Source organism: Humulus lupulus, chromosome 4 (assembly GCF_963169125.1).
Source record: "Humulus lupulus chromosome 4, drHumLupu1.1, whole genome shotgun sequence".
Classification (NCBI taxonomy): Eukaryota; Viridiplantae; Streptophyta; class Magnoliopsida; order Rosales; family Cannabaceae; genus Humulus; species Humulus lupulus.
Window position 1 is genome coordinate 118,935,323 of NC_084796.1, and position 23,795 is coordinate 118,959,117.

The 23,795-nt window shown below is 44.0% G+C and overlaps 1 protein-coding gene across 1 annotated transcript in view; it reads left to right on the forward strand.

Moving 5' to 3' along the window:
* Positions 1 to 23,795, forward strand: part of LOC133832511 (uncharacterized) — a 57,070-nt gene that overhangs the window by 9,357 nt on the left and 23,918 nt on the right. Inside the window, exon 4 of the mRNA XM_062262848.1 lies at positions 1,053 to 1,521. Coding sequence (XP_062118832.1) covers positions 1,053 to 1,521 — 469 coding nt within the window. The remainder of the gene's footprint in view (positions 1 to 1,052; positions 1,522 to 23,795) is intronic.

Sequence of the window (23,795 nt, forward strand, 5' to 3'; positions counted from 1 at the left end):
CTTCGTATGAAGGGGAAAGGAGCTGCGCGCCACTCCAGGATGACTTCTTGGCCTGGAGCAACGAGCACCTGAAGGCAGGGGCCTTCCTTCCTTTGGACCAGTACTTTGCCGAATTCCTCAACTACGTGAAGTTGGCGTCGATCCAGCTCCCCCCGAACTCATACCAACTGTTGGCAGGGTTAAAGTATCTTTTTCTAAAGCACAAGTGGGAGGTCCCTACTCCGGCGGACATCCTTTATTTTTTTGCCTCAAGGCCAGTCTGGAGCAATGAGGGCGAGGTGACGGGTTCTATTACTTGACCTGATTCCCCAACTTGCCCTCGGTCATCGAGCTCCCCAGCCACCCCAACGACTATAAAGATCAATTCTTTATGTCGAATGGGTTCCGCAACTGCAAACTTTGATACTTCAACCGTCCTCATAAGTCTCATTTCCTTTCTTAGCTCGTGAAATCATTCTCTTTGTGTCTGGACCTACTCCTCCTGTATATACTAATTGAGTATTATTTTTGTGCAGCCATATTCGCGAGGATGGACAAATCTGTGACCCTCGAGGGTCAATACGATACGCTGTCTAGGCTTCTGTCTAGTGAGAAGGATTATCGCCAGCTCGTGATCGACGACACGATGCTGGTGTGTAAGTTAATCGCCAGCTCCAGTGCGTGGATCACTTAGTGTTACGCCATGACATGGGCTATCCTAAGGGAACTGTTGTCGTAGATGATACCCTATCCTTTAGGTCAGTATTTTTTGAAAAGTATGAGACCAATCTCAAGTCGTGGCCCTCTCTGCTCCAGGGTACCCTTACCCCTGGACTTAGGCAGTACGTAGAGGAATCCAACCCCGAAATAGAACCCGAGCCTGAACCTCCCTTAATTCAGGAAATTGTAGACTTAGGTTCCCCATATCCCCAAGTATTCTTGAGGCCGAAGGTCGTGACAATAGACTCCTCCCCCAACCTGGAGGGTAGGACTTTTTATTATACTGTATATATATATATATTTGTAAATTTCTGACTTTATCCATGTTTTATCTCCCTTCTTATTCTTTTCAGACGAAGAAATGGAGTGACCCGGGGTTCCCGATCTCCGCATCGCTTTCCAGGGCGGGAAGTCCAGCTCGGGTCCTGTCGTAAAGAGGCCTTGATATACGAAGAAAATGCCTCCTACGGTAGGAACCACATCCCATCACCTGCTAAGGGGAAAGGTACGAGCTCAACAACTCCGACCTCCACCATGACGGAGAAAAGGATTCCCCCTCCTCCTCCTCCTCGGTTTGCACCTACTCGAGATCAAGTCATACAAGTCGATCCCCCAGCTCCTGCTGCCCCTGCCACCACCGTTCGTATTCCCGTTGATCCCCATGACCTGGAGAAAATCCCCGACACCTTCAGGGGGACCCTTTATGAGACTGCGAACAACATGGTGGAGCATGTCTACAAAGCTAACCCAAGGGACCTCAGGACGATAGAGGAGCACAACCCGGAGAATGTCATGCAGTCAGCTCTGGGGATGACCCTCACTGTAAGATCTTTTCCTTTAAGTTAGTGAAATTTTTTCTTTTCAATTTTGCCCCCTAATATGCACCTAACTATCCCCTTTGTACTTTGCAGGCGGCCCTGGCTCAGCACCGTAGCATAGCCCGACCTCAAGCTAGCAACGATGAGCTTTAGACCGAGCTCCATACTGTAAAGACCGTCTTGACTAGAGCTCAAGAGGGCAAGCAGGCTACCAAAGCTACCCTAGCAGTCACGCAAAAAGGCAAGCACCATGCCAAGGTCGCTCTTGCATCGTCCCAAGAAAGTGAGCAGGCCGCGAAGGCCGCCCTGGCCACTCTTCAGGTCGATGTTGCTGAGGCCAAGGCAATGCTGCAAGAGGCTGAGTCTGTGGTGCAGGAGGAGAAGGCGACCTCCCTGTCCTCCATGGAAGATATGTTGTACGATTGCTGGGCATTCAACCAGGATGGCAACTTTTCTTTCATGGCTCCCGAGTTATGGGATCCCTATCTTGAGAAATTCAAGGCTCGGATCCTACAAGAGCCATCGGAGACGGGGGAAGCCTCTGTTGTGGGCGAGCAGGAGGTTGAGGAGGTCACCTCCTCAGAGCGTCCTGGAGGAGTCTGTTGCGGAGCTCTAATTTGTTGTGGTTTTTATTTTTACAAGTGTTTGTAAACGATTGCCATCGGGCCAGTTCGAGGTTGTTTTTTTTTCCTCGAGAAAATTTTATTTTTAATTTGTATATCTAATTTTAATCTTTTCCTTAATTCTCTCATGTTTATGCTTTCTTATATTTGCACATTCGAGATTTTAGGACTCGACTATTAGATCAGGATAGATATTTTGAATTTGGCTACATTCGAACCGGATGTGTTGATTTATATCATACCTCTTAAGTGTCAGGCCTCGGACGTGGTTATATCCGGGATTTTAAATATTTCAAACTTAGTTCACGTTAGGTTTACTGATATCTCGAGCTTCTAGGAAATCCATCGAATTTTCAATTTTTCTAACTTCTAAGTTTTGGACCTGGTTGTATCCAGGGTTTTAAATGATTTAAACTTAGTTCGTGCTAGGTTTATTGACACCTCATGTTTTTCTTGAAAGAAAAACATCGGTTACTCAATTTTACTAACTTCTACGTTTTGGACCTGGTTGTATCCAGGATAGTTTTGTACCTGGTTATATCTAGGATTTTAAATGTTTCAAACTCATCCTTAATTCACATATTCTAATTTTAATCCACCTCGGGTTATATGCCCCCCAATTAACCAGAATGTGAACTTTCTCGGTTACTTAGACAAACGTTATCACACGAACTGATATATAAATAATCTTGCAAAGGGAAAAGCTTAAAACTATACGAAAAATAAGAAATATATGACGATCCCTTCATTTCTCAGTTAAATGGCTTTTATAACTAAGCCTTACATAGATGGATGGTATCACTATTGATAATACTTCTTTAGGTGCATGGCATTCCAGATCTGTGGGACTGTTTCTCCACTAAGTCGAGCTAATTTGAAAGTTCCTTCACGCATGACTTCCACAATCTGATAGGGCCCTTCCCAGTTCGGACCTAAAGTGCTGTCTTTAGGGTCCTTGTTCGCCAAAAAGACCCTTCGGAGAACTAGGTTGCCCAAACCAAATCTACGTCTTCTGATCATGGAATTAAAATAACGAGTGATTTTCTGTTGGTAATGTACGAGCTGTAGTTGTGAATCCTTTTGTTTCTCATCAATCAGGTCGAGAGACACATTAAGCAAATCCTCATTCTGTTCCTGGCTGAATGTCTGTAGCCTGTGTGTGGCTACTTTTGCTTCGACTGGAAGGACGGCCTCACTCCCGAAATTCAGGGAGAAAAGGGTGTGTCCCGTGGAGGTCTGGTACGCCCATAGTACCTGCGAGAGCTGCTCAGGCCAGACTTCCTTGGCCTCATCTAACCTTTTCTTAAGACTCACTTTGAAGGTCTTATTCACAGCCTCGAACTACCCATTGGCTTGTGGGTACTCAACTGAAGAGAAACTTTTAATTATGTTGTGCTTTTCACAGAAATTAGTGATGAGATTGCTGTCGAACTAAGTTCCATTATCTGACACGATCTTCTTGGGAAGCCCAAACCGGCACACAATACTCTTAACCACAAAGTCGAGGACTCTCTTTGAGGTGATGGTTGCTAGAGGCTCGGCCTCTACCCACTTAGTGAAATAATCAATGGCCACCACCGCATAACGAACTCCTCCCTTTCCCATAGGTAAAGCTCCTATTAAATCAATTCCCTATACTGCAAATGGACATGGGGATGAGATCATCGTTAGCTCGATTGGCAAAGCTCGTGCGACTGTGGAAAAGCGTTGGCATTTGTCGCACTTCTGAACATGGGAGATGGAATTTTTTGTTAAAGTGGGCCAAAAATAACCCTACCTTAATAATTTTAAGGCTAGGTTTTGCCCCCCAGCATGATCCCCATAGAAGCCTTCATGCACCTCTTGTAGAATGGTTTTAGCCTTTTCCGACAGAACACACCATAGAAGAGGCAAGGAATGGCCACGTTAATACAATATTTCATCCACTATTACATATCTTGGAGCTTGATAGAGTATCCTTCTCGCGTCTTTTCTCTCTTCAGGTAGCTTATTTGTTGTAAGATACTCCATCATGGGGGTCATCCAGGTCAGCCTAGTGTCAATCATCTCGACCTCCATCGCGTTTCCTGCAACGCTTGGACTTTCCAAGAATTCCACCAGTACTATGTTCAAAGTCTCAGCTTCCTTGGAGGTGGCGAGCCTTGCCAAAGCGTTTGCGTTATCATTCTGCTCGATGGTGCCACATTAAAATTCTGATAGCTCTTTCTTCACCTTGGCTAGGTAAGCTGCCATCTTGGTACCCTGCGCTAGGTATTCCCCTAACACTTGATTGACCACGAGCTGGGAATCACTATAACATTGGACGGTCCTTGCTTTCAATTCCTTTGCCACTCTAAGCCCAGCTAAAGGAGCCTCGTATTCGGCTTCGTTGTTTGATGCTTCGAATCCGAATTGTAGCACGGTGTGGAATCGATGCCCCTCCAGAGAGATCAATATGATTCCAACTCTAGACCCGTTCTCGTTAGAGGAGCTGTCCACGAATATTCTCCACAAATCCTGCACTGGTTCTTTCAAGAGCTCCTCTTGAAATCCAGTGCATTTAGCCATGAAATTAGTAAGGGTTTGGCTTTTGATCGAGGTACGTGGTACGTACAGTATCTTGAACTGGCTGAGTTCGACTGCCCATTTTAAGAGACATCCCGATGCTTCAGGTTTTCGCAATACCTGCCTTAGAGGTTGGTCGGCCATGATGTGGACTGATTGGGACTAGAAGTATGGCCTAAGCTTCCTAGAGGCTAATATCAGGCAGAATGCCATCTTTTCCATCAGGGGATACCATGATTCAGCTCTGAGAAGTCTTTTGCTTATATAATACATCGGTTTTTGAACCCGCTCTTCTTCTCGAACCAACACGGCGCTGGCTACATTTTCTGTCACAGCCAAATAAAGGAATAGGGGCTCCCCTGCCACTGGCTTAGATAATACTAGGAGCTCGGCCAAATGTGTTTTCAGATCGAGAAATGTCTGTTCACACTGCTCAGTCCATTCAAATATCTTATTTCCTCGGAGCAAGTTATAGAATGGTAAGCACTTGTCAGTGGATTTTGAAATGAACCGATTTAGGGCTGCCACCCTTCCAGTCAGGCTCTAGACTTCTTTACGCGATTTGGGTGAAGGCATTTCCAATAACGACCTAATTTTATCTGGATTTGCCTCTATCCCCCTTGTATTGACTATGAATCCCAGAAACTTTCCCAACGCCACTCCGAAAATACACTTCTGGGGATTCAACCTCATAGTGTATTTCCTCAGGATCTCGAAACATTCATTTAGGTCGGACACATGGCCGTCGACAGTCTTAGATTTGACTAGCTTGTCGTCGACATACATTTCCATATTTTTTCCAATTTGGCCAACGAACATTCTGTTAACTAATCGTTCGTAGGTAGCCCCAGCGTTCTTTAGTCCGAATGGCATAACTTTATAACAGTATACATTTGTTGGAGTCATAAAGCTAGTATGCTCCTGGTCCACAGGATTCATTGTGATCTGGTTATACCTAGAATACGCATCCATGAAGGACATAAGCTTGTGCCCCGCGGTGGCATCTACCAACTGATCAATTCTCGGCAATGGAAAGCAATCCTTAGGACAAGCTTTGTTCAAGTCAGAGAAATCGATGCAGGTCCGCTACTTTCTGTTTGGCTTGGGACCAGGACAGGATTCGCGACCCAGATCAGATATTTTGCTTCATGAATGAACCCGCACTTTGATAACTGAGCTACTTCTTCCTCCAATGCCTCAACTCGGACTGTTCCCTAACGCCTCTATTTTTGGGATCTTGAGGGCATGCTTTTATCCAATTTTAGGGTGTGCATGATCACGCTTGGGCTGATCCCCACCATGTCCTCATGAGACCAGGCGAATACATCTAGATTCTCGTGCAAGAATTTTACAAGCTCCTTTTTTCTACTATCATCGAGATTTTTCCCAATCTTAATGATTCTCGAGGCGTCCTTGAGATCTATATTTACCTCCTCGGGCTCCTCGATAGCCTGGAGCTCTGACTTGTCCTTGCCTATTCAGGGGTCGACATCATCACTTGGGGTGACGTCTCTATCCTTGACTTTTTGAGGTTCTTCCATCCCCGGAGCAGCCTCCGTCTCCTGGGACTCCTTGCCTCCGTCGCTTACTCTCATTATCTGCTTCCTGGGTTGTGACTTTCCCTTGGTGGAAATGCTATAACATTCCCTGGCGGCGAGCGGATCGCCCTTAACAGTGCATGTTCCCGCAGAGGAGGGGAATTTAATTGCTAGGTGACGGATAAAGGTTATGGCTTCAAATGCCATCAACACAGGTCTACCTAAGATCGCATTATAGGCCACTGGACAATCGATGACCATGAATTCCAGGAGCTTGAAGACAGTTCGTGGACCTTCACCAGCGTTACCGCTAGCTCGATTGTCCCAATGGCCGCTAACCTCTCACCAGAGAATCCATACAGAATCATGGAAGTTGCCTTCAAGTCTGTTACAGACAGCCCCATTTTTTCTAAGGTAGACCTAAAGAGTAGATTCACAGAACTCCCGTTATCTACTAGTGTCCTCCTAACTCTCTGGTTGGCATGCTGGACCGTTATGACCAGAGGGTTGTTATGTGGGAACTGGACATGACTGACATCTTCCTCCATTAAATTGATTGGTTGCTTCTCCAATCGTTGATGCTTTGATAATCGCGGCCCCGGAACAAATTCCACTCCGTTGTGGGATTTTAGCTCGTTGATATACCTCTTCTGGGCACCTCTGCTCGTGCCTGCCAGATGAAGACCTCCAGAAATGGTTGCTATATCTCCTCCCATTATCATAGGAGGGTTTTCTTGATTCACTTGATCTCCATTTTGATTCATTGGAGCCTCCGGAGCTGATGGAGTGTTTTGTCCAGTGGGCTGTCTGGAAGTCACTCGATTCCAGGCATACTGATCCAAGGGTCCTGCCCTGATGAGAGTCTCGATCTCATCCTTTAATTGTCTGCAGTCATCAGTATTATGACCGATATCATTGTGGAAATGATAGAATTTCGAGGGATCTCTTTTCACCCTTTGATTCTTTAACGGCTCTGGTATCTTCCACGGAAGGCGACTAGAATTTGCCAAGAAGATGCGCTCTCTAGTATCCGTGAGGTCGGTATAAGTTGCATAGATCAGTTTAAACTTCTCCATGGATTTGTTTTTTTTAACCCGCTCTGGTTGCCCTCACCATTTCCCTTTCTTTTATTACCCCCTTGGTTATTCAGGGCAATGGTTTGAGCTGCAGCACCAACCACATTTGCTGCCGCTCCAACGGGTTGAACAGGGGCTTGGCTAGTTCCTGCAACAGAAACTCGCGCCTCTTCTATGTTAATCCACCTTCGATCTTGGTTCAGGAACTCATCCACAGTGTTAACTCTCTTTCTCTATAGTTCCTGCCATAGGTCACCTCCCACAAGGATTCCCGTCCTCATTGCCATGAGCTTAGAACTCTCGTCGGCGTCTCTAGCTCGCGCGACAACGTTGGCAAACCTACTCGGGTATGCTTTCAAAGGTTCTTTGGGCTGCTGCTTTACATTTGCAAGGGTTTCGGCCTTAATCCGAGTTGCCTGAGAAGCCCTGAAAGCTTTCTTGAAATCAGCAAAGAAATTCTTCCACGAGCTGATAGAGTGTTTTTTGTACAATTTGAACCATTGCCTAGCTGCCACGATCAGAGTCGAGGGGAATATTAGGCACCTTAGCTCGGGCCCAATATTGTGGGCCATCATCAAGGTATTGAACATCCCTAAGTGGTAAGACGGATCTCAATCTCCATCAAATTTTGATAAATGGGGCATCCTGAAACCCGACAGGTATGCAGTTGCGCAATGTTTGGGGCAAAAAGCTCGAGCTCATCCCCTGAATCATATTCATCTTTTCCTTTTCTGATAGGAGTCTTTTCATCAGCTCCTCCATCTGTGCTAACCTTTCGAGGTTTTGGTCTTCGATTCCTTGGTTATTCTGGGGTTGTTCAACAGCTCCCGTCCTACCGTACGTGTTCGGCGGGTTGTTGTCCCTCCAAGTTCGAGCTTGGTTTGGTGGGGCATTCCCATTATCACGTACTTTGGAAGGACCTCACTCTTGACAAGTGTAACTGGCTCCTTCGTTTTGGACAGAATTTCTCCTCTTTGAGTTTAGGCGATCTCGCAGATCATGTTGTGGATCGAACCGAGGGCTCTGAGCCGAACTTAGGTGATTTCTCAGGTCCGCATTGGATCTGCCACTTTGATGGCTCCTAGTCAAATAACTCCCATTAGTGAAACTCAGTGCTCGTGGTTGAGGCTGAGGAGCTGGATCATTGACGTGTGTCCGCAGGGCATAAGTAAGGGCAGCGGGAGGAGGATTTCTCCTGCTGTCCCCATAAGCAGGAACATTTCACGCAGAACAAGGCAGTGTTGGATGTCTTATGGGTGATGGGGGATGCCTTGCTGGCGAGGCAATTCTTATCCTGTAAGGATGAACCAAATTAGCCCGCGATCGTTCTACTCCACCATTTCTAACTCTCTGCGTCTGATAATCTGATCATGACGCAGGAGGGTTGGCTGGGACATGCTGTCTTTGTGAGCTTTCCCTGGACCTTCCCCGTGGGTTTCCATGGGAATTTCCAGGCGCATACGACGGTGGTACCAAACTTGGGGTCAAGGTCCTAATCGACTAGCTGACTTGCCGATGACCCCTGGGAGGGCCATTAGGCTGAGCATTTTGTGCAATGGGCGCAGAACTTGAGGTGGCAGTTCTGCCTGACCGACTTGGAGTGGATTGGTCATTGTTGCAGGACTTATGAGACCCACTTTGCCTCTTTCCGACATTAACATCAATTGCAAGAGGGGGTAGCCGAGCCAAAACCTCCTCGGTTTGCTTGTTTGCTTTGGCCAAATGGCTTCTTAACTGCATGTTTTCTAGTTCTACTGCAATCAAGTAATCTGGGTTAGGATTCAGTGGCAATGACGCCGAACTCCCAGTGTCTCCGTGGCCCATCAGTCGCTTTCTCGACCGTTGCTGGATTTCAAGGCTATGCTCACTAGAAACAGCGGCATGGTGGGCCTCCTGCCCACTAGGTTGTTCCATCTCATTGCCGTGTCTCGATCGAGTGACTACCATGATGAACTTTGATTGGGATTTTGATGAAAGCACTAATCTGCAACTCTCAATGAAAGCACCAAACTGTTGACGCAGTTTTTCGCCAACAGTGAATTAAGAAAATAACTGTGATGAATTCGTGCTTAATGATAAACCGTAATAAGAAAAGGTCTTTCAAGAATTCTCGAAAGGAAATTCCCAAGAACACTCGTCTTTTTTACATGGTTCAGTAATTAAATCCACCTAGTCCACGAGTCTAAGTTATTACTATCTTTCTCTCTGAATTTTGACAGAGTTTTAGTATTACAGAATAATTTTTTCTTCCCTCTATCCAAGATCTCAGTATTTATAGAGAAAATCCTTGGACAGGTCTTCGGGTCATCACGTGACTTAACATCTATTTTTATATGTATTACACTTATTATAAATATTCCAATTTATCCTAAGGTATGGTCTGATCAGGAAATAAAACTGATCTTGGATCCTCAGGGACATGCGGACATGCCCTGCCTGACCATGCATGATTATATTATGTGTTCAGGTTTTTAGGGATCTGCGGACATGCCATGGCTTGCCATGCACGATTATATAACGTGTTCGGATTTTCAGGGATCCAGGGACACGCCAGATCTTTAGCGTGCCCCGAGCTGAATATACCATGAGCTCGTGCCATTGATGCTATACCTTATACATATTATAAGTTTGTGCCTATCGCTTTATACACCCCAGCTCATGCCATCACCTTGGGGACCGTGCTGTCTTTGTGGAGAATACACAGATTCATTGGCCATTTTTTTTGTGTGCCTTAACTTGCAAGTTGTACACGAGCTGAATATAGGACTCGTGCTGAAATTAGGATGCACAATATGTAATCTATGTCATGACGTGCTAATTCTTTTATAATCTTAAAATTGTGAATTTCCTATATCGTAATTTGTCATATATTGTGGTAATAGGAATTTATTAGCATGTAAATTGGTGAGTTAAGTTGACATGTTTTATTGATTTAAGTTGAATCATTATAAATTAAAACATGTATATGTAACGTCCCAAATTTTCTAGTAAGGCTTAGGGCCTTGATTAGTGTGCCAAGAGAGCAATAATTGATTTAATTATGTTATATGTGAATTTAATGACTATGTGATTAGAAATGCATGTTTAGGTGAATTAAATATGCATGTGGGCCATATTTGGCTATTAGGGGAATATTTGTAATTTGAACTCGTTGAGGGTATGATCTTGCGCTTTGTGCGGTGTTTCCAGCATGAGAAGATCCTGTCCCGTGGTGTTAGCAGAGAGTCACGAATTTGGCGTTTAGTTGTGAAACTTGTAACTACTAGTAACCTGAGAATTAGTGTTACTACTGAAATAATAAGTAAAAGGTGGTATTTTTGCAAAGAGTGAAATGACTAGGTTTCCCTTGAGGTTTAGGAAAGAAGTGAGTTAGAAGGAGGGGTAGATTGGTCATTTAGGCTCTAAATTAGATAAACCACAACTGAAGTTAGCCTTCGCGTTCTAGGCTTCTCTAGTGATTTTTGGGTCATTTGGTTCAAGTTTTCAAGAAGGAAGGGAGAGCTCAAGACTAGGCAGCGAGATTTTTGAGGAAATTGGGAATATAATCAAGATGTGGAGGAGGATTAACAACTATCAAGCCTTAGGAAATTCAAATCCAAGAAGAGGTAAGAGCTTCACTTTCTGGTTTTGAGTATTGCTTGATGTTCTTGAGAGTTTTGGATAATTGATTTCTAAATTTGGGTTTTGGGATGAAGTTTTGAGGAACTTAAGCTTGGGAATTTTAGGACTGAAGCTTGCAGTGGAATTGGAGGGAGCTTAGGGTCAAATTTTGATCTAAAGGTAATGATTCCATCAAGTTTTAAAAGTTTCTGGTTTAGTTTAAGTTTTTGTTGAATTTTAAACCATTAGTTGAAATTTAGTTTGGGTCTGAGATTGGAATGGGTTTTTATGTATATATGTTGTGTATGTGGTATTATTTGGAGTTTTGGGACTTGGGTACACTTGGGGCATGGCTTGGGTGAGTTTTGGCTCAGGGAAAATGGTGGAAAAACCTAGTTTTTCTGGGTTCGCATAGGAGTGCCGCGGCCCTGTTCTTCTGAGTTGCGGCGATGGGATGATTCAGGACAGGGAGCCCCTGTTCGGGGTCGCGGTGCCTGTAAGGCTGTGCCGCGGCGCTATGCCATTTTCAGGGCCTTGAATGATATGTTTTAGGGCTTAGGCCCAGAGGGCTTGGGGGACGTTTTCACCACCCTGTATGGGGAAACGGGAGGTCCTGAGAGCAAGGGATTGGTTCCGGGGAATAATTATAAAATTGGGTAGTAACGAGAAGTTAGTTGTGATGTGTGACTAGGTTACCGCTGGGACTTAGGAGAGGATCGTTCTTGGAGGTCGTGATTGCTTGCCTGATTGCTAGCACCCAGATTAAAGGTAAGAAAACTGTTGTACTTGTAGAGCAGGGCGTGGCCCTATTGTTTGTATTGCGGGGCGTGGCCCTATTGATTGAATTGTAGGGTGAAACCTTTGTGTTTAAGTTTAGATTATGTTTAGATATCTGTTGTTATTATGTTATGATGTATATTTGTGAGTGGAACGGCGACAGCCGGGAACAGCAAGGGCCGGGAATGGCAAGGGCCAGGAACGGCGAAGGCCGAGAACAGCAGGAAGCCGAATACGGAAAGGGGCCGAGAACGACATAGAGCACGTGGAGTGCAAGCTGATAGGGTGAGACCCTCCTAGGATGCTGGAGACATCTTCTCGGTGAAGACTGTGAACCCAGGGCTTGGTAAAGCGCCTGGAACAGCATGGCTGTTATGTGGTTAGCTTGTTGACTTTTTTGTTATATGCTATTGATGTATATGCATGTGTTATTTATTTGTGTTGAATTTTCTTGCTGGGCTTCGGCTCACAGGTGCTCTATGGTGCAGATAAGGGCAAAGGAAAGGTCGACCAACCATGAGTATGGAGAGCGTGGAGCGACGGGTACATGTTCGGCCTACCTGGCTGCCACAACCAGGGTAATTTTGGGGGAAAGTTCTATAATGGTTGTTTTGTCACCTAGGTCAACTTTGGTTGTATATTTTGAGATGTAAAGTAATTTCTAAACAATATTTTGGGATTCCAAATGTATAACTCTTTATGTTTTCAATGAATGACCAAATATTTTATATTCAATGTATTTAAATAGATTTTGTCTCAGTTTAGTCACACATTTAACCTAAAACTTTGATTAGTGGGCTAATGGCACGTTTTTAACTCACTTAGTAACGACTCTAATGAAGTAGGGCGTTAAAGTATATATGTAAATCATTATATTTATATGTGTGATTTATATCTATATGAATGGAAAAGCATAATAGTATGATAAATCACATGTGTTGGCAATTGAGATATAATCATGCTAATATTTATTAAATTAAAAGTATATTTATATGGGGATATACATGTGAATTATTATGGTGTGCTGTATAATATGATAATTAAGGTGATAGAAATAGGTTTTATCCTACTATTATTCGAATGTGATGAATTACTATTTAATTGGTGAATAAAGAGAATTATTTGAGAATTTAAATTTTCTCATTTAAGTGTTGAGCATCTCAATTATGAAATAAAAAATGATGAACCTAAGGGGGTTACATCTTATGGTAAGTGTGTCTTGCTATTGCAAGAATGGATCAAAGTGGATCCAAAATTATGGGATGGCATATTGACCTATAGCCTTGGAGTCTAATAAAGTGTGGTAAATTTTTTTTGAGAATTATTTAGGGACAATAATTCTTAAATATTCAATGTCTCAATGAGGAGACAATACAAAATTGGAGAAACAATTTTGAATCTTAAAACAAAAAAATAGTGAATAAATTGATGAGAATTTTGTTCATTTTGGTTATAAATGGTGATATGTTTAAATTAATCTCAATGAGGAGATAATTTTAAACTAAAGCAAGAGAAAGTGCTAATTAAAACAACGAGGGTTAATTTTCTTTGATTATATGTTTAAAATTGACATCTTCAAATTTTATTTTGATGAGAAAATCAATGGATGTCAAAGTGGTGCTTTCAAAAGAATCTCAAATAGACTCTTAGAAAATGCACAAAAGTTGTGTAAGTAATTTTGAGATTATTTAGACAACTAAAAATAAACATTAATGATTATTTGTTTGAGAAATTTTTCACATTGTATTTGTGTTTACTTATTTCATCTTGTGAAACGTGAAAAGAAAGCAAACAAAGTGAAGGTTACTTTCAAATGGATGTGTCTTTTTTTTTTTTTTTTCAAGTAAATGAGTCAAAATAAGTTAACATTGAGGTATTGTTTACTTTGGCTTATTGTGAAATTATCATGTGGTTTAAGGACTCGTGGTGAATTTTGGGAATTATAAGTTTAGTATTATCTTGGAGGATAATGTAAAAGACTCAATAAAAATGAAGAGATTTCTATTTTAAAATGACATTTTATCATTTATGAGAAATGTGGGGGTGATGCTCCAAAATTAGTCAATTTATTTTGAGAAATGATTGATTAATTTGATCATCTTATTAAAATGTATATATATATAAGTTATATGATTTGGAATTCCACATTCTAAATCATTTTAAGCTTTATGTATAAAATATGAGTGATCTAGACATGCTTGGTGTCTAATGTTAGTTTGTGAGATTGGTTCAATAAAGAATCAATATATAACATAAAATGAGTAATAATAATAAAAAAATGTTTCTAGAATCAATATTCAAGAAAGTGTGTTTATCTTGAGTATTGAAGTGTAAAAAGTAGTGGGGGTGTTGTCTTGGTTCAAACTCACTATTTTGATATTTTATTGAAACTATAGCTAGCACAAAGTTTGAATAAAATAATGAGAGAGTGATGATTCATTAAGTATGCATACATGAGAAAAAAAAATTATTCAAAATGGAATCAAAATTTTGAGAAGTTAAGTGAAAACTAACAAATGACTAAATCTTTTACAAAAGATTTAGTACTTATCAAGGGATGAGACTAAAACTCCCTAAAGAGATTCACGGTTGATGGTAACCTATCTTAATAGTAATTACTCAAACTAGTGTTAGATTCAATAGGTAATAACAAGTCAACTAAGTGAATGTGTATAGTACTTAAAATTGTCTCGTCTAAGATATAAGTACTAAGTGTTACTAATTGGAGGGTTAAAACCGAAAGGTTTTTTAATTGAACTTAGTCTTGAGATGAAAAGTATCTTAAGAGTAACAAGATATTATAAATGTTCCACCTATATGGACTTAGGGGTGGTGTCATCTCTCAAGAGAATTGAAAGTTCATTCTTAAGAAAAGTCCATGAATGGATTTGTGCACATGGCCATTAACGATGCAAAAGTGAGCCATGAAGTTCTCAAGTGAACATAGCAAAAGTGTGTGCATTATCACCGATTTGTTATCAAGGAATAGTGGTTCAATGCTTCGACAACAAAAATATCAACAAACTTTGTAATAATTATACTAAGGTAAAATTCAAGTCGAAAGACATCTTACTTTATGCACTAATGCATTGGTTTCTATAGAGAGTTGAATTATTTAATCAAGTGGGGAAATATTATATTATTCTATAATATAATGTATGATTGATTAATTAAATATTACAAATTATTTGTCACTAGAGAAGTGTCGTTTAATCAAGTGGGAGAATGTTATATTATTTTACATATAATAAAATATTTTGATTAAATGAATTATGTGACAAATAAGTGTGACAAATATTATTTTGTCAAATGTAACATATATTGTGGAGTTAAAAATTGAGAAATGATGATCATAATAAGTTTTGTAACATATAGAGTAAGTTACAATTCTTAAGAAATGATGATCATAAGTATTGTAATTCTCACAAAAATTCACCATTTGATGTGTAAAAGGAGTTACACATCTTGAATTTGATTTTGATTAGCTATAATATTTTATAGTTGTTGTGTGCATGTTTTCTAACTCCCAAAGGGGTTTGATGGCATTATAAAATCAAATGGTGGATGGGAGCTCTATAAATAAAAACTATCTTGCTCACTTGGATGTAATGTGTGAATGTGAAAAAAACACTGTTATCCCCAAAATTTCAGTTCGATGACGTGGCAATCAGAAGTGACAAGTGGCAATGCGTGGTCAGTAAATGACACATTAATAGTCAATAAATGTATTGGCTCTTCAGATTTGTGATATTACTGGTCATGAAAATTATTTATCTAGTTTGGAAGTGATTTGACCGATCAGGTAGAATTTTTGTTCGACCGGTAAAGATTTTTGACTGACCAGTAAAATGTTCTAGCCGACCAGTGGAGTATTTTGGCCGACCAGTCCTTTGTTTTGCTCGACCAGTAAAGTGTTTTGCTAGACCATAAATGTGTCATGCTAGACTAGAAATATGTCATGCTAGACCAGAGATGTGTCATGCTAGACCAGAGATGTGTCATGCTAGACCAAAGGTGTGCTACAAGAGTGTTTTGCCTATACCGACCAGAGGTGTGCTAGAGGTGTGATTTTCCTATGCCGACGAGAGGTGCTTGCCTATGTCGACCGATGAGTTGTCTTGGCCGATCAGTCACTTCGGGGATGGATTTGGTTAGGCCACGGATTAGAATCTCAAAAGTTACCGTCTAGTGACTCTTCAGTAAAGCCTCAGTAACAGTGTATGCCCTAATTATCCACGGGTTATTAGCGAGCTGGAAAAGGGCATAATTCTATCAGCCACGTGGAAGCCACCTACCCGGAGCTGCTGTTATGAGTCTCTTCCTCTTTAGCTCGAGATAGCCAAAGGTTTAGTGAGATTACTAAGGCATCGGGTCAGTAGTGTGGACACCACGGGCTGAGACTACATCAAGCTCAGGGTACGAGCTTGAGCTGACACCTCTGACCCTTAATAAAGTCAACCACGCAATGTAAACGTGCATATATTAGACATCACGTGTCTGCCCCATTCCTGAATTCTTGGACATGCAGCATAAACGTGCGTGTTCAGGCACCCCACGACTGGTTTGGGCCATGCAATCCATTATCCCCCTTACCTATTGATTAGACCACACTTCATTGTCAAGTTTTAGGAATTAATCATGAATGTCACAGAAGTGGCATGATGGGTAAAAAGGTCACAGGATGACCTCCTTTGCCAACACCCAGGTGTCCTCTCCCTATAAATATGGAGACCCTGGGAGTTGCAAAGGGTTGGCTTCTAATTTGTAAAGAAATACCCTGTAAGGAATATCAGAGATATATCAATAATGCTGCTGGACTAGAAGGATTTTAACCTTTGAACCACCTAAAAAAGTATTCGAGTTATAATCTTCCTTTGAGATCATTCATCTATTATGGTTCACCATTTAGCACTAATCCCTCTCCTTATTCATATAATTATCTGTTGCTAAAGAACCGTGTCAACAGCTTGGTGCTTTCATTGAGAGCTTTTAGATTGGTGCTATCCCAAATACCCAACCATGGTAGTTACTCGCTCAAGACATGGTAACGAGGCGGACCAACATGATGGGCAGGAGGCCCACCATGCCGCCATGTCCGATGATCAGAACCCTGAGGTTCAGCAGTGACCGGGCAAGCAGCCAGTGGGCCAAGACGACACTGGAAGTTTGGCTCCCCGGCCGCCCAATCCGAACCCGAATTTCTACACGACGGTAGAAATGGAAAATGCACAGTTGAGGAGTCAGCTGGCGAAAGCAAACAAGCAGATTCAAGAGGTTTTGGCCCGACTACCCTCTCTTACAACCAACGCTAACGTCAGAAAGAGGCATGGTGAGACTCATAAGTCCCACCGGGGTAATCGGTCCAGGCCCAGTCGGTCGGTTAGACCCCCAACATCACATTCTACTCCCATGTCGCATCACCAAGAAACCGCATTTGAGGAACTTCCTAGGGTCGATCAGCAATTCAGCCGATCAGTCCGAACCTCAACTCCTAGCTCACTCCCGCCCTCGAGTGCACCCAAGAGGGCTCGAGGAAGCTCACAGAGGAGATCCGAGGAGGGCTCGCGACGACAGCCCACCCAGGCCAGCCGTCCTGTGCCCCGTTCAGACCGCCGAACACAGGACGCGGAGGATGGTAGAGCGGAGCGGCCGTGACCTAGCTTAATCCTCCCTGACGGGACTAGGATCGCGTCCCCAGTTAGGCATCCTCCTTCACCAATAAGATTCCCATCTCCTCCCCGTCTAGTCCAAGACATTCTGGCTCATGGGAGCAGCAGAGAAATCCTCCTTTCGTCAGACCTTCCCATCGTGGCCGGGCTCCCAGGGAAGTCCCAGATCCTCACCCCCAGTGGCGGGCTCCGAGCTTTTCAAATGGAAGTTACTGGACCGGAATTCGTCGAAGTGACATGTCCGACGGAGACCTGCGCCATCGTTTGAGCTCGGCTCAAAGCCCTCGGCCCACCCCGAGGGACGACCTCTGAGATCGTCTCAACTCTCAGAGAGGAGACCCAGCTGGAAATGGCAGTCGTGCTCGCCAAGGGGAGGCCTTATCTGAAGTATGTGACTGTGGGAATGTCCCACATAACCTATCTCGAGATAGGAGGGACTATAGCCCATCTAACGCGTACAATGGAACCAGAGCTGTTGAACAGCCCCAGAATAACCAAGGAGGCAAGGACCAAACCCTGGAGAGACTGGCTCAGATGGAGGAGCTGATGAGGAAGCTCTTGTCAGAAAAAGAAAAAGATGAGTATGATTCAGGGGACGAACTCGAGCTCTTCGCCCCCAGCATAGCAGCTACGGCGTATCCACCTAGTTTCCGTATGCCTCACTTGTCCAAGTTCAATGGAGACGGGGACCCGTTAGATCATCTGGGTATGTTCAACACCCTGATGATGGCCCACAACAACGGTCCCGAGCTGAGATGTTTAATATTTCCTATCACCTTGACTGGGCCGGTCAGGCAATGGTTCAAGCAGAGTAAAAACCAATCCATAAGCTCGTGGAAAGCCTTTTCTGCCGACTTAAAGAGGGATTTTCGAGCTTCCCAGGCTGCCCGCGTCAAAGCCGACACCTTGGCGAACGTAAGACATCAGCCCGTTGAGCCTTTGAAAGCTTACCTGAGCAGATTCGTGAACGTCGTTGCTCGAGCCAGAGACGCAGATGACAGCTTTAAGCTCATGTCCTTGAGGACTGGGATCCTCATCGGAGGCGGACTCTGGGAAGAGATACAGAGAAAAGGTGTCAGCACCGTGAACAAATTCCTAAATAGGGCCCAGGGATGGAGAAACCTGGAAGAGGCGCGAGCATCAGCCGCGGGAACCAGCCAGGCCCCTGAACAGCTCGCTGGAGTGGAAATGGATGTCGTGCAGCGACGCAAACTGTTACACAGAATAACCAGTTTGGTGGAGGCAAGAGAAAAGGAAGCAGCGAGGGCGGCCAGCATGGCCCAAAGAAGAACAAGTCCGTGGAAAAGTTTAAGCCAGTCTACGCGACTTATACTGAGCTCACACACACTAGGGAGAACATCTTCCTAGCAAACTCTGCTCGCCTCCCCTGGAAGAAGCCAGAACCATTGAAGCACCAGAAGGGTAAGCGACACCCCTCCAAGTTTTGTCGGTTCCACAACGACATTGGACACAACACTGATGATTGTAGGCACCTGAAGGATGAGATCGAGACTCTCATCAGACTTGGACCCTTGGCTCAGTATGCGCGGAATAGAGTTCCCGCCGGCCAACTAGCTCCGGAAGTTCTGATAAGTCAGCCTGGGTCTCGGGTAGATCAGGACGTCCCTCCTCCTGTGATAGGAGGAGAGATCTCCACGATCTCCGGAGGCCCCCATCTGGCTGGCACGAGCAGAGGTGCCCAGAAGAGATATGTCAATGAACTTAAGGCCCATAATGGAGTAGAGTTCGTCTCCCTGAGCAGCATCTACCCAAACAGCAACGATTGGAGAGGCAACCAATCATATTCACTGAGGAAGATGCCAGTCACATCTAGTTCCCTCATAACGACCCTTTGGTCGTAGCCGCTCAGCTCGCTAACCGAGGAGTTAGGAGAATCCTTGTCGATAATGGGAGCTCGGTGAACCTGCTGTTCCGGTCTACGCTAGAAAAGATGGGTTTATCTGTAACCGAGTTGAAAGCCACCTCCATGATGCTGTATGGATTCTCTGGAGAGGGGTCGGCGACAATAGGAACAATCGAGCTGGTGATCACCTTGGGAGAAGGACCCCGTACTGTCTTGAAACTCCTCGAGTTTGTGGTCATCGATTGTCCCGCCGCGTACAATGCTATTTTGGGCCGACCTACATTGATAGCGTTTGAAGCCATAACCTCCATCCACCACCTCGCGCTAAAATTCCCCTCTTCCTCGGGGATATGCATGGTCCGAGGTGATCAGCTCGCTGCCAGGGAATGCTATAGCATTTCTATGAAGGGCAAATCAAAACCCGGGCAGTTAACGATGACCATCTAGGGCGGGAATGAGGAATCTCAGGAATTTGTGCCTAGTCCTGAGATTGAAAAACCTCAGAGTGCAAAAGGGGAGAATATCATCTTAAATAATGATATCGACCCCAGAATAGGCGAGGATAGATCCGAGCTCCAGGCCATCGAAGAGCTCGAGGAGGTAAGCATCGATCCACAAGATCCCTCGAAGGTGGTAAAGCTTGGGAAAAATCTATGTAGCGAAAGGAAGGCAGAGCTGATTAAGTTTCTGTAGGAGAATCTAGATGTGTTCGCCTGGTCTCATGAAGACAAGGTCAGGATCAGTTCGAGCGTCATCATGCACACCCTCCACTTGGATAAAAGCGTGCCTGCAAAATCCCAGAAACAAAGGCGCCTAGGAACAACTCGAGCTGAGGCCCTAGAAGAGGAAGTAGCCTGGATCTTAAAGTGCGGCTTTATCCGCGAGGAAAAGTTCTCGATCTGGGTCTCTAATCCTGTATTGGTCCCGAAGCCCAACGGGAAATGGCGGACCTGCATCGACTTCTCCGATCTGAACAAAGCTTGCCCCAAAGATTGCTTCCCATTGCCAAGGATCGACCAATTGGTAGATGCCATGGCGGGGCACGAGCTCATGTCTTTTATGGATGCATATTCGGGCTATGATCAGATCTCCATTAACCCAGCAGACCAGGAACACACTAGCTTCATGACCCCAACTAACGTTTATTGTTACAAGGTCATGCCCTTCGGGCTGAAGAACGCCAGAGCTACATACCAGAGGTTGGTAAATAGGATGTTTACCAACCAGATCGGGAAGAATATGGAAGTGTATGTTGACGACATGTTGGTCAAGTCGAAAACTGCCGATAACCATGTTTCCGATCTGGAAGAATGCTTTAAGATATTGAGAGAATACGGCATGAGGCTTAACCCCCAAAAATGTACTTTCGGGGTCGCGTCAGGAAAATTCCTAGGTTTCATCGTTAATACCAGGGGAATAGAAGCAAACCCCGATAAGATCAAGTCGCTACTCGAGATGCCCTCACCCCGATCGCGAAAGGACGTTCAAGTCTGACAGGAAGGGTGGCGGCCCTTAATCGGTTTATTTCTAAATCTACCGACAAGTGTCTGCCATTCTACAACCTGCTCCGGGGATATAAGAAATTCGAGTGGATCAAGGAATGCAAACTTGCCTTCCTCGACCTGGAAGCACATTTAGCCAAGCTGCCCGTATTATCCAAGCCAACGACAGGAGAGCCTCTTTTCCTTGACCTAGCTATCATGCAAAATGCAGCTAGTGCCATATTAGTCCGAGAAGAAGACCGATCTCAAAAGCCAGTCTATTACATCAGCAAGAGGCTTCTCGGAGCTAAATCCCGGTATCTGTTGATGGAGAAGATGGCTTTCTGTCTCATTACGGCCTCCCAAAAGCTCAGGCCGTATTTCCAGTCCCACTCAATACACGTCATAACCGATCAGCCTTTAAGGCAGGTTTTGCAAAAACCTGAAGCATCGGGACGTCTATTGAAGTTGGCTATTGAACTCAGCCAATTTGAGATATTGTACATACCACGAATTGCAATAAAAAGCCATGCCCTAGCTGATTTTGTGGTAGAGTGCACTGGATTCTGAGAAGATCCTGTGGAAGAGTCAGTCCAGGCCTCCTTAGCCCAGGCCTCATGGAAGGTCTTCGTAGATGGCTCATCTAACGAGAACGACTCCGGGGCTGGAATCATATTGATATCTCCGGAAGGACATCGATTCCACTCGGCGTTGCGATTCGGATTCAAAGCGTCCAACAACAAGGCTGAATACGAAGCTTTACTGGCTGGGCTAAGGGTGGCCCAGGAGCTGAAGGCCAGCTTCGTCCAGTGTTAAAGCGATTCCCAGCTCGTGGTAAACCAAGTGTTAGGGGAATACCAAGCACGAGGAACCAAGATGGCTGCTTACCTAGCCAAGGTAAAGAAAGAACTATCCGCATTCGAGCGCGAATTAATCGAGCAGATACCTCGGGAACAGAATGCCAACGCGGACGCCGTGGCAAAGCTCGCTACCTCTGGGGAGACGGAGACTTTGGGGCAGGTGCTGATGGAGTTCTTGGAAAGACCAAGCATAGAGGAAGTCGGGGCGGAGGTCGAGATGATCGACGCCAGACCGACTTGGATGACTCCCATCCTCGAATATCTCATAGCAGGAAAGTTACCCGAGGAGCGAAATGACGCAAGACAGGTACTTTACCAGGCTCCCAGGTACACAATGACAGATGGGATATTATACCGGCGTGGGAACTCTTTACCTTTCCTACGGTGTGTTCTGCCAAGTGAGGTGAAAACCATTTTGCAGGAGGTGCACGAGGGTTTCTGCAGAGATCACACTGGGGGGCAAAGCCTGGCCCTGAAGATATTAAGGCAAGGGTATTACTGGCCCACTCTGTCAAAGGACTCGATCTCCTACGTCAAAAAATGTGACAAGTGCTAGTAATTTTCCACCGTTGCCTGAGCTCCCCTGGTCGAGCTGAAGATGATCTCGTCCCCATGGCCATTCACGATCTTGGGGATTGACTTGGTTGGTGCCTTCCCTACTGGAAAGGGAGGAGTTCGTTACGCGGTGGTGGCTATCGACTACTTCACACAGTGGGCAGAAGCAGAGTTCCTGGCAATGATCACTTCAAAAAGAGTCCTCGACTTCGTGGTCAAGAGAATTATCTGCCAATTCGGGCTGCCAAAGAAGATCGTGTCAGATAATGGAATGCAGTTCGATAGCGACCTCTTCACCGAATTCTGTGAGAGCCACGACATTGTTAAAAGCTTGTCCTCCGTGGCCTATCCCCAGGCCAATGGGCATGTCGAGGCCATCAATAAGACGCTAAAGGCAAGCCTTAAGAAGAGACTGGACGAAGCCAAGGGAGTTTGGCCCGAACAGCTCCCCCAGGTACTATGGGCTTACCGGACCTCGCATCGAACCTCGACGGGTCATACTCCTTTCTCCCTGGCTTTCGGGAGTGAGGCAATCCTTCCTGTCGAGATAAAGGTAGCCTCGTATAGGGTCCAGGCATTTGACCAAGACCGGAATGACGAATTGCTCTGCGCGTCCCTCGGCCTGATTGACGAAAAATGAGAAGATTCACAGCTGCAGCTCGCGCATTATCAACAAAAGGTCACTCGTTATTTCAACTCAAAGGTCAGGAAATGTGTCTTTAGCGTTGGCGACCTGGTACTCAAGAGAGTCTTCCTAGCCAGTAAAGATCCCAAGGATGGAGTGTTGGGACCAAACTGGGAAGGGCCCTACCAAATAACCGAGGTCATGAAAGAAGGAACCTACAAGCTAGCTCGACTTAATGGAGAAGCGGTCCCATGAACTTGGAACGCTATCCACTTGAAGAAATATTATCAATAATTTCTTTGTAAGGCTTAATTGGAAAGGCCATCTTTTGTTTATTAAGTAATAACAGCTAATCTTTTACATTATTGTATATGTTTGTGGGTGTAAACTCAAGTAACCATGAAAGACCCTTTCCTGATTACTTGGGGGGCATATATCCTGGATATAACCAGGTCCTAAAAATTAGATGTTAGTTCAAATTGATTGATCGATGTTTTTCTTAAAAAGCACGAGATATCGATAAAGGATTAACGCGAACTAAGTTTTCAAATTAATATCCTGGATATAACCAGGTCCAAAAACTTAGAAGTTAGTTCAAATTGATTTATCGATGTTTTTCTTAAAAAGCACGAGATATCGATAAAGGATTAACGCGAACTAAGTTTTCAAATTAATATCCTAGATATAACCAGGTCCAAAAACTTAGAAGTTAGTTCAAATTGATTGATCGATGTTTTTCTTAAAAAGCATGAGATATTGATAAAGAATTTACGCGAACTAAGTTTTCAAATTGATATCCTGGATACGACCAGGTCCTAAATCTTAGAAGTTGGTTCAAATTGATTAACAGATGTTTTTACCATAAAAAGCATAAGATGTCAATTATAACACCAACAGAAACTAAGTTAAATCACAAAAAATATATAAATAGATTAAATAAATCTAAGGAAATCAATTGTCTCGAGGATAAAAAAAAACCTCATAATATAAAGTTACAAATGATAATAAAAGAGAAAGGAGCAAAAATCCTATGCCCCGCCAGGCTGCTCCGATGAAGTCACCCCCT